Genomic DNA, 12,146 nt, shown 5'->3' on the forward strand with positions numbered 1-12,146 from the left:
GTGCGGCCCCCCAAAGAAATGCCACCCCACACCATGACTGACCCACCGCCAAACCGGTCATGCTGGAGGATGTTGCAGGCAGCAGAACGTTCTCCACGGCGTCTCCAGACTCTGTCACGTCTGTCACGTGCTCAGTGTGAACCTGCTTTCATCTGTGAAGAGCACAGGGCGCCAGTGGCGAATTTGCCAATCTTGGTGTTCTCTGGCAAATGCCAAACGTCCTGCACGGTGTTGGGCTGTAAGAACAACCCCCACCTGTGGACGTCGGGCCCTCATACCACCCTCATGGAGTCTGTTTCTGACCGTTTGAGCAGACACATGCACATTTGTGGCCTGCTGGAGGTCATTTTGCAGGGCTCTGGCAGTGCTTCTCCTGCTCCTCCTTGCACAAAGGCGGAGGTAGCGGTCCTGCTGCTGGGTTGTTGCCCTCCTACTGCCTCCTCCACGTCTCTTGATGTACTGGCCTGTCTCCTGGTAGCGCCTCCATGCTCTGGACACTATGCTGACAGACACAGCAAACCTTCTTGCCACAGCTCGCATTGATGTGCCATCCTGGATGAGCTGCACTACCTGAGCCACTTGTGTGGGTTGTAGACTCCGTCTCATGCTACCACTAGAGTGAAAGCACCGCCAGCATTCAAAAGTGACCAAAACATCAGCCAGGAAGCATAGGAACTGAGAAGTGGTCTGTGGTCCCCACCTGCAGAACCACTCCTTTATTGGGGGTGTCTTGCTAATTGCCTATAATTTCTACCTGTTGTCTATTCCATTTGCACAACAGCATGTGAAATTGATTGTCAATCAGTGTTGCTTCCTAAGTGGACAGTTTGATTTCACAGAAGTGTGATTGACTTGGAGTTACATTGTGTTGTTTAAGTGTTCCCTTTATTTTTTTGAGCAGTGTATATTTACCGGGCTGCGCCCCATGCGTCTTTTGTTTTGGGAACGTGTTTTCCCTAGTTGAGTTTATGTGCGCCCTGTGCCTGTCGGTTTCTTGTGTTGTTCCCGGATTTCCTATTAAAAACCACTATCACTCCGGATCTCCTGCACCTGACTCTGCCTCTCTACTGATCCTGGTAATCGTGACAGCTACTCTATATAGAAATAATGACAATCAGATTTAAATCATTAAAGAAAATAGTGAGGATTTCTATCAGCCTAATCGAGGTGTAGATCACATATCCTATTCCAGTGTTCCAACTAGTAAACATGCAAGTCCTGGTATAATTCCAGGGGCCACTTGTGGATTTGACAGCTCTAATGCAGTTCCACTGTCACGGATCCCTCCGGAACATTCATTACACACACTGTTCCCACTGATTAGTACTTGTATAAGTGTGCCCTTTGGTTTCCATTGGGCTGTCGTTTATTGTTACAATGTCCGTTGGTGCGTGTGAGTACATGTGCTGTGTGTTTTGGCTTTCGTGCCATTGTGGATTGCGCAGATGATTATGGGTCTCGTCCCGTGGGTTAATCATTGTGTGCGTGTGTTATTTATTCAAGGTACTCCTTGCTCTTTTGTTTTGGGTTTCTACCCTGTTTTGTTACGTGTTTGTTTGGTCTTTGTCCCCGTGCCTTTACACGGTACGCCTTAATTTGGGCTTAATTAAATAAATAAAAATACGCATTCCTGCATCTGTCTCCCGATCCTTCATACCAACGTGACATCCACCACCGAAACAACTGCTATGCAGGTGTTTGTTAGCGCAGATCTGATAGGGCTAGATTCTAAGTGAGCATAAAAAACTGAGCTAATATGGCTTACTTGCTTAAGCAAATGTGGTTTCTGCTGACAGTTGAGATGTACAAACTGTCATAAGGGGATGACAAGCGGATAAGAGGCAATCTGTTACTTCGATTGAGACTTTAATGAGCGAACTAGGACGGACGTGGTCAATATAACTATTTGTTTAGCACTTTTGAAATGTACAGCGACAGAATACAGAACGTGGGCCGGTCTTACAGTATTCTCCCTGTACACCAAGTCAGAACCGTGGATAAATAAAGGGTGCATATAAGCATATAATGAAAGCTCTTACAATATTCGATGATGACAATTCTCTAAAACAGGCTATAGGCTACATGTGCACCACCAACAGCTAACAGCTTACTACACAACATACAGCTAGTATTACTTTCTTAGCTACAGTATACATATCTCCCTGGCATATTACATCATTTATGCAGCAGCATACAAGACATTTTTGGACTCACCTTTAGGTGCTGTGCTCACTTGAACAGGAAGGTGGCGCGGCGGTCCTTCGTGGGCAAACTTTATCATCAAAGTCTATCATTCTCTGGATTTATGGTGCTTTCAAGACAACTGGGAACACGTAAAAAAACAAGGTTGAATCATGATGACATCAGTGATCTTCAGGTTGGAGCTCTAGAAAGAGGTGACCTGCAATTCTAAGTTGGATGACCATTCAAAACGTATTTTCCCAGTCGGAGCTCGTTTTTTTCCAAGTTCCCAATTGTCTTGAACGCACTGAAGTCAGATTTCCCAGTTCCGAGTTTCCAGTTCTTTTGAGCGCGGCAGAAGTCTTGCCGGATTGACAGCACTGCCAATGTTGAATGTTAATCCTTTTAAGCTTGGAAAAGACACCCTTAAACCCAGATTTGGGACCACACCCACTCCACTGAATAACAGGCTAGTGATTGCTTTGCAATGCTTGCAGTTAGCCACTGTTCCTTCCAAACCACTCATTGTTGAATTTGCGATTTCCAACTTGTTGTGTAATGTTTATGTCCAATGGCCGATGAGCACCGATACATTTTATCTATAATTTCTCTTCATTATTCCTCTTCATATGACAAGGATTGAAAAGGATTTGCCAGTAGATTGTCGACTTCATTCATGTTGATGACTGCTAGCTTGCTATCAAAGCTACTGTAGATACGTGATTTGACTCAATTTTATCTGTGGCCAATGACCTTGAGCCTTCTTGGATGGGCACTTCTAACGTAACTCTATGGCAGCACCCAAGGGGTTCGAATTCTCAAGCTCTACCCTTTGATTTTTCAAGGCATAGTTTCCCCACGAGTGACAGAACATTGAACCAATCATGGCGCAACTAGAAAACATTACCAGCCCCTACGTTCCGTATTTTCCGCTGGCTGCCCCACAACCACAGAAAGCACTGAGCTAGGCTGAAACACCTGCATTTTGGAGCTGCCTTACAAAATGTGGCTTTATTAACTCAATGATCATTTTTGTTATTTTTTTTACCTTGTTTGCAAACTGATATGTGACATGTATTAATGCCAAAATAACGGGTCACCACTGCTTCACATGTTGTCACATATTGCTTCACATGTTGTCACATTAACTTCACATTAAATGAGATCTCATAAGATCACGTGCTCACATGATCACATGCAAAATTAATGTGTTTATCTGTAAAGGAATACCTCCGTTAAAATGACTTCTTATGTCACCCTTATGACAGATGACATAACATCTGTTACCTAACAGACCTGTAATAGCATGTCTACCCTACTACCCCCTCCCAGTTCTGTATTATGTCAACCTTGAGCTGTTCTTGTCTAATGATGTTCTGTATTATGTCATTCTGTATTATGTTTCATGTTTTGTGTGGACCCCAGGAAGAGTAGCTGCTGAATGGGGATCCTAATAAAATACCAATACCAAATACTAAAGACCCTGATCCAGGATGTAGGACACTTCTTGTTTTAGACCTGGGAGAACACTTGGTAGGTGGAATTGAGCTAATCTCTGATATTGATAGATTATCTCAGCTGCTGGGGTTATTAGTAGTTAGGTCAAATGTGGTGCGACGTCGGAACCTGCTGTTCATGGCACTCTAGAACGAGAGTGCCTAACCCTGGAGTAACCCTGATTGACTGATCAATTTAAGGGTGTGATGTGATTGGATGATGGGTCTGACCTGAAAGCTTCAATGAGTCTCTCCACCTTCTGGGCCTCTCCCTGGACTCTGATGTGAGACTGGAACTTCCTCAGAGCCTCATCTAGCTCCATCCCAGAGAAGTCCATCTCATCCACCACACAGCTAGAGAGACAGAGGGGGAGGAGAGGTTAGTTGCGTATGTCTCGCTCATGTCACTGTTGACGTCATTGGTGTGTGTGTGTGTGTGTGTGTGTGTGTGTGTGTGTGTGTGTGTGTGTGTGTGTGTGTGTGTGTGTGTGTGTGTATACAACTGCTCTTGGTGTTTTTTTTCTTCCTTTTTTAGTCATAGTTTCATTACAGAACCACTGACCTGGAACACATATATACACACACACACACACACACATATGCTTACACACTTAACAAATGCAAATATACAGTACATATTCTGTCCAATGGATAAGGGCAAAGAAAGCTGTGTGAGACAGAGAGAGAGAGAGAGGGGGAGTAGAGAGAAAAGAAGAGAGAGAAGGGCGAGAGATGTAGAGAAAAACATTGTGCTGAGTGCTGTGACCTATTTTTTCTCGAAGCAAAACACACTCTCTCCTGGCTCTCTCTCTCTCTGCAGTATGAGAGCATGCATCCATGTGTGTGTGTGTGTGTGTGTGTGTGTGTGTGTGTGTGTGTGTGTGTGTGTGTGTGTGTGTGTGTGTGTGTTTGTGTGTGTGTGTGCTCGCATGTACAGTGGGGTCCGGAATTATTGGATCCCTTGATAAAGATCAGCAAAAAGACTGTATAAATTAAATAATACAAATACTATGCTATATTGTATGCTCAAACTACATATACTGTACTAATACAATTGCTCAGAGAAAGAGATTTTGTTTAACAAGTAATACAAAACTCCCAGAAAACTAGAGGTCAACATTTTCTGCAAATGCAATGTTCTTTTAAAGGCCAGACCAACCATTGTGGCGCATGGCCAAACAGCTCAACTTTCATGTCAACTGACCAAAGTTTGGAGGTTTGCTTAATGGCATTGTCACTTGGATTGGAACCGGTGCTTGGTCATATGACATGAAAATAGAGGTCTTTGGCCGTGCACACCAGCGGTGGGTTTGGCCTTCGAAAGAACAATGCATATGCAGAAAATACATTATCCCTACTGTAAAATCTGGTGGTGGAGCTGTGATGTTATGGGGAAAATTTGCTTCCACTAGTCCTGGGTCTTCCAGCAGGACAATAACTCCAAGCACACATCAAAATCCACAAAGAAATTGTTAATTGACCACAAAATCAACATCACACTCAAGACATGAACCCCATTGAAAACCTCTGGTTTGAATTGAAGAGGGTAGTCCATAAGCGCAGACGAAGGATGTCAAGGATCTGGAAATATTCTGTATGGAGGGATGACCTAATATCCCTCACAATGTGTTCTCCAATCTCATAAAACATTTTAGAAAAAGGCTCAGTGTCATTATCCAATATTTAGATTTTTTGTATTTTTTTGTATTACTTGTTAAACAAAATCAATTTCTCTGAGCAATTGTATTAGTATAAAATGTTTATTAAATTGAGCATACAATACTTTTGGAGCATACAATCATTGGTGTAAAGTACTTAAGTAAAATTACTTCAAAGATACCCCGTTTTTTGGGGTATCTGTAATTTTGACTACTTTTACTTTTACTTCACTACATTCCAAAAGAAAATAATGTACTTTTTACTCCATACATTTTCCCTGACACCCAAAAGTACTCTTTACATGTTGAATGCTTAACAGGACAGGAAAATTATCCAATTCACACACTTATCAAGATCCCTGGTCAACCCTAGTGCCTCTGATCTGGCGGACTCATAGCACACATGCTTTGTTTGTTAATTATGGCTGAGTGTTGGAGCGTGCCCCTGGCTATCCATAAATAAATAAAACAAGAAAATGGTGCTGTCTGGTTTGCTTAATATAAGGAATTTTAAATGATTCATACTTTTACTTTTGATACTTAAGTATATTTAAAATCAAATACTTTTAGACTTTTACTCAACTAGAATTTTACTGGGTGACTTTCAATTTTTACTTTTTCATTTTCTATTATTTTCTATAAATTTTCTATAAATTACTTATACTCAAGTATGATGATTGGGTACTTTTTCCACCACTGCAAACAATATACAGTAGCTCGGTATTTGTATTATTTATTTTATACAGTCTTTTTTTCTCATCTTTATCAAGGGATCCAATCATTCCAGACCCTACTGTATGTGTAAAACATACTGTATATGCCGTATGCATGCATTCAAGTGTGTATGTGTGGTTATCTGTGCATGTGTGTGTGCTATATTATGTGTGTGGACTCACTCCAAGACGTCTCTGTTGAAGAGTAGCTTACTGTTCCCCAGGAACTCTCCAATCATCTGTCGGCTCAGGCCCTTCCTCTGTAGCAGGAAGTGGGCCACGCCCATGGGCGTGTCTGGGACAAAACCACGCGTGATCAGGAAGTGGATGCCTCGCTCTGGGTTCCTACAGCAGAGATAGACAGCACAATATCGGTGTATGCACGTGTGTGTGGGTGGATGTGGATAGGACCGTAAAGTAACAGGCAACTCTCTCAGTGATGCACTTTAGCTAATTTACATTAACTACAGGCTGCAGCCCAACAGTATGTACCACTATATATAGAGAACACCTCTCTCTCTCTCTCTCTCTCTCTCTCTCTCTCTCTCTCCCTTTTCCCTCTACCCCTCTCTAGACCAGATACCTGTTCTGTGAATAATTCTGTGAGTAGCTAAAGGACAATTCGACCCTGTATGTGTCAGGGAATTGAATTGAGAAAGCCTCATAAATTCCAATTAAATTCTTGAATTTGAATTGAAGTAGTAAACAGGATGCAGAATTGCAATTTTCATTTTAATTAAAGGAAATAGAATTGAATTCAGTGAAATTAAATAAAATTCAAATGCCTCTTCTATTTTAGGTATAGTCTATACAAATATACATCTTGTACATAAAACATCAAACATGTTGTTATATATATATGCATATAAAATATTGTTGAAGCAATTGATTTTCAGGACAAACTCTTAAAAGGAATGATCAAGGAAAACAAACCCACTGGGCACAGACGTCAATTCAACGTCTACTCCACGTTGGTTCAACGTAATTTCATTTAAATGACGTGGAAACAACGTTGATTCAACCATTGTGTGCCCATGGGAAACCTGTATGCAAATATTATAGGTTATTATATTTCATTAATCCCTTACATTTGGTTTAATATGGGGGAAATACTACCTTTCCCAGAATGCATTAGTTTGACCATCATGTTGACCCTTAAAAAAACAAGCCAAACAAATGAAATGGTTGTTTGAAATATAATTGGCTATTCTAAGCATTAAGGTTAAGAGTACATGAACATTGTTTCCAGATAATTACATATTCTTTGGTATCTGGAAGTTTGACCTTTCAGAATAAATGAAACTCTCATGTTCTCTGACTGAAAGGAATTTCTTTGAATTGTACTGAATTAAATTCTACTTCCTGTCACTCAAACTCAAATTCTACATCCTCTGGGTTGTGGCCAATTCAATTCAAATTTCAAATCATGAGTTGAATGGGAGCCCATTCCAAAATTCGGAATTGAGCACAACCCTGGTATGAGGTATATAAAGTCTGTATTTGCGCGCATATGTGTGTGTGTGTGTGTGTGTGTGTGTGTGTGTGTGTGTGTGTGTGTGTGCACTCACACGTTGAAGAGGTTGAGTCCAATGCGATAGAGTCGTTTGCGATGCGTGTCAGTGGAGAGTGTGGGGGATCGGCAGGAGGTAGGGTCCTGGCAGCGGTCTCTAGGCAGAGAGAGGACCAGGGCCTGGAGAGCCTCAGAGGTGGGGTCCCTGGTTGACTGGGACCCTGGCTGGGACTGGGGGTGATGAGCCTTGGGGTATGTGGAGTACTGGGGGTACTGGGAATAGGAGGACTGAGTGGTATACTGGTTAGACTGGGCTGAGGTAGAGGTGGAGGTGGAACTGAGTCTCTCTGAGCCACTCTGCCCCCCCATCTCTCCCCCTTGGCCTGTCACAGTCGACCCCCTTCTCGACCCTCCTCCCTCCAACAACTCCTCACTGGAAGGGGGGGCAGGAAACTCCTCCTCACCCCTCAGCTGGGAGGTTGTTGATTGAGTCCTCACCCCTCCTCCCCTCTCTCCCCCGTCCACTGAGGCTTGCCTGCTCCCTCCCGCTCCTGCCCCTGTGTTGCCGTGGGTAGCAGTGGTTGTGGAGGTGGTAGTCGTGGAGACAGTGAAGTTGTTGGTGTCGATGTGAACGGTGACGTCTCTGAAGGCCATGAGCAGGGAGCTGGCGCTGCGAGGCATACAGGCATTCTGTGCAGCCATCCGAAACGCCCCTGGGTCCATCAGCAGCCCCCCTGTCCCCCCCTCAACCCCCTCCGACAGGCTCCACCCACGCAGGGCCTCGTCTATCGAATGGGCAAGTGAGCGTACCTGGAATAAGAATCATAATACTAGTCATTGGAACATCTGTAAGTTTTATGATGCTACGCTAGGCTTACTGTTTACTGATTCTAGACTACGCTAGGCTAAAGTGCTACATATAAAGCCCACCTGCTCTGAGAAGCAGTCCTCCAGCTGTGTGAGCGAGGGCCCGGGGCCCGGGACCGTGGCGGGGGAGGGGGGCAGGGAGGTGGAGCGTGAAGGTGGTGGTGGGGGTGTTTTGGGGCGCAGGGGGGGTCTCCCGGTCTCTAACAGGAAGCTGTGTCGCTGGGTGGGTTTTTGGTTCCGGCTGGGGTTGGGCCGGCGCAGGGAGATGCGGCGTGGTAACTTGCTCTCTGACAGAGAGTTCCGGATCTTCTGGAAGTTCTTACTGAGCTGGTACTGACGGAACGCCATCTGAATACAACACGCAGCACGTCGCGACACCAGGTGACCCCCATATCTCTGTTCCAACTCCTCTATCTACAAACAGAGAGGGAGAGAGAGGAAAGAGAAGAACAGAGAAAAAGATTGTTAGTAAGGTTTTGGAGGGGAGGGATATTGTAGTCACAGAGCAATGCTACAAGCCTCCATTTGTTAAACTGGATATTTCTCCAAAATAAAAGGATAGCAGGACAAGCTCTCCTCTCCTAAAACAGTACAACAGACTCCAATCCCTCTTCATCACAGACACCAATCACTACATAACTGTGTTTCAGGGAAATAGAAGTAAAAAAGAAAGCTATTTTATCAAGACATTCTTCTGTTTCACATACAGATGTAGGATCTTAATTTGATCACCCTGTTGCAGGACAACTTTCCTGCAATGCAGGAGATTTAAAATATTTTAAAAATGTATCCAGCCCTACAAAAATGTTCATTAATTACAATCCACATAATACTTCACATTTCCTGTGGATGCAGGAGTATTTTCCAGCTGTAGCAAACTGGCACAAATTAAGATCCTACATCTCTATTCAGCAAGCAATCCCCTTTTACTTCCTCTGAGACTCAGAGAGAGGGGGAGTGGGAAGGAGATGCAGAGAAGGGGGAGAGAGAGAGAGAGAGAGAGAGAGAGAGAGAGAGAGAGAGAGAGATAGAAACACACACAGGCGGCAGCATGGTCCGTTTCTGCCGGCCTGCCGGCCTGTATCCCGCTACACACACACCTGTTTGGTCTTGTTCTCCAGGGCAAGTTCGTAGTCGCTGGGTCCTTCTCTCCGAGCCACACCCCCTGACCCCTCTCCATCCTGTCCGTTGGAGGAATTCCCGCCCTCCAGACTCAGCAGCTGCCCATCACTATGGAAACAACAACACACACCTTCAACCCCTGGGAAAACGTGTGTATATACACTACCGTTCAAAAGTTTGGGGTCACTGCATTTCGCTACACTCGCATTAACACCTGCTAACCATGTGTATGTGACAAATACAATTTGATTTGATTTGAGGAGTGATGGTTGCTGACAATGGGCCTCTGTACGCCTTTGTAGATGTTCTATAAAAAAATCATCCATTTCCAGCTACAATAGTCATTTATAACATGAATAATGTCTACACTGTATTTATGATCAATTTGATGTTATTTTAATGGACAAAAACAAGGGCATTTCTAAGTGACCCCAAACTTTTGAACGATAGCGTATGTATATATGTGTGTGTATGTGTGTGTGTCCTTTACTTATCTTTCTTAGTCTTTCAGTTGTTATATAAGCCAGCTCTAACACCGCAGCTACTGTATAAAAGCAAAGACTGCTCATGCTTAAATAATGACTACATCAATAATGTTCCTCTCTGGTTCTGCTATTCAGCTAACACAGCCTGACACACTGTGTGTGTGTGTGTGTGTGTGTGTGTGTGTGTGTGTGTGTGTGTGTGTGTGTGTGTGTGTGTGTGTGTGTGTGCGTGTGTACATGTCTCTCTCTCTCTGTGTGCGTGTGTGCGTGCGTGCGTACTGTACATGTCTCCATCTCTCTATCGTGTGTGTGTGTGTGTGTGTGTGTGTGTGTGTGTGTGTGTGTGTGTGTGTGTGTGTGTGGCGCATGCTGGAGGCTGCATTTTATTAAGACTCTATTAAAAACACCACCATGCCTCAGCACTGCACCAGAATACAACAAAGTACATTCAAATGTATTTAAGGCTTTAACAGACAAGTAGATATGGACAGTAATGGCTCTATAACAGTACTCCTGCTTCACACACACACAACCACACACACACACACACACACACACACATACACACTCACACACACACGCACACACACACACGCACACACTGGTTTCTCCACCTCCTCCTCTGATGTCACAGTGAAAGAGAAATTAACATCTGTCATCTCACATCACTCAAGAGCTGCACAGCGGTCTACAGCCAGAGGACACACAAACACACACACAAACACACCTGCACATACACAAACAGACACACACAATTCTATCTAAAATACGATGGAGCGATGACCCCCATCTTATTTTAGATAGATAATATGCAACAGTATTGTAGTAGGCCGTCTCGAGTCCGGTCTTGAGGCCACATATTTAGACTCTCGGTCTTGTCTCGGTGCCGGGTATATTTTTACTCGGCCTTGACTCAGTCTCGGACAATGAGGACTCGTAATTTCTTCCTGAGACTAGCCGAGACCATAACTATCAGCTCACATTCAGTCAGAGCATAAAGCCAACAAGCTCTCACAGTCTCATTGCATAAATAGATAATACACATTCCCCAAACGTCAAATTTTGATGTTCCTCCTGCTGCTCTGTTTCGTTCCTCCTGCTGCTCTGTATCGTTCTTCCTGCTGCTCTGTATCGTTCTTCCTGCTGCTCTGTATCGTTCTTCCTGCTGCTCTGTATCGTTCTTCCTGCTGCTCTGTATCGTTCCTCCTGCTGCTCTGTTTCGTTCCTCCTGCTGCTCTGTATCGTTCTTCCTGCTGCTCTGTATCGTTCCTCCTGCTGCTCTGTATCGTTCTTCCTGCTGCTCTGTATTGTTCCTCCTGATGCTCTGTTTCGTTCCTCCTGCTGCTCTGTATCGTTCCTCCTGCTGCTCTATATCGTTCCTCCTGCTGCTCTGTATCGTTCCTCCTGCTGCTCTGTATCATTCCATTTATCCAAACATCAAATTTCGAAGTTAAGGGTTAAGTTTATGCACTCATTCCGAATGGTTATGGTAAGGGTTAAGGTTTGGGATAGGGTTAAAACATTAAGGTTAGGCACTCATCAACACCCTATCAAAACCCAAGTCTACTTGATGGTAATAGCGCTCACTGTTACCCTTAGTGGCTGGTTTTGAAGACCTTTCCCAACCTCCTCAGGGCATGGATAAACGTCCAATTTTGACATGAATCTTGAACGATCTTCCTGCATAAAACCACTTCGCCAGGCCAAATATCCACACTCATTTCATGACACTGTCACGTCCTGACCATAGTTAGTGGTTATTTTCTATGGAAGAGTAGGTCAGGGCGTGACAGGGGGTGTTTGTCTATGTTTTGTATTTCTATGTTCAGTTTCTAGTTTTGTATTTCTATGTTGGTTTTGTTTGGTATAATCTCCAATTAGAGGCAGCTGGTTGTCGTTGTCTCTAATTGGAGGTCATATTTAAGTTGATGTTTGTCCCACCTGTTTTGTGGGTGATTATATTTTGAGTAGTGTGTATTCTCTCTGCGTCATGTATTCTCACCCCCCCCCCCCCCCCCCCCCTGGTTTTGGTCTTGACTTCTCTACTCCCAGTTCATAGACATAAAATGTAATGACAACATTGCTCTGCTCCCTCCAACCTCTTCAGGGCTAGA

The 12,146-nt window shown here is 44.0% G+C and overlaps 1 protein-coding gene across 3 annotated transcripts in view; it reads right to left on the minus strand.

Annotated features, from left to right (window-relative positions):
* The window catches only part of LOC115152061 (IQ motif and SEC7 domain-containing protein 3), a 45,356-nt gene that overhangs the window by 25,089 nt on the left and 8,121 nt on the right, over positions 1-12,146 (minus strand). For all 3 annotated transcript variants that reach the window (XM_029696554.1, XM_029696553.1, XM_029696555.1), the window contains 5 exons: positions 9,526-9,655; positions 8,489-8,839; positions 7,617-8,368; positions 6,232-6,393; positions 3,909-4,031 (listed from right to left, as the gene is read on the minus strand). In XM_029696554.1, the coding sequence (XP_029552414.1) occupies positions 3,909-4,031; positions 6,232-6,393; positions 7,617-8,368; positions 8,489-8,839; positions 9,526-9,655 (1,518 nt within the window). The remainder of the gene's footprint in view (positions 1-3,908; positions 4,032-6,231; positions 6,394-7,616; positions 8,369-8,488; positions 8,840-9,525; positions 9,656-12,146) is intronic.

This window comes from Salmo trutta, chromosome 17 (assembly GCF_901001165.1).
Source record: "Salmo trutta chromosome 17, fSalTru1.1, whole genome shotgun sequence".
Taxonomy (NCBI): Eukaryota; Metazoa; Chordata; class Actinopteri; order Salmoniformes; family Salmonidae; genus Salmo; species Salmo trutta.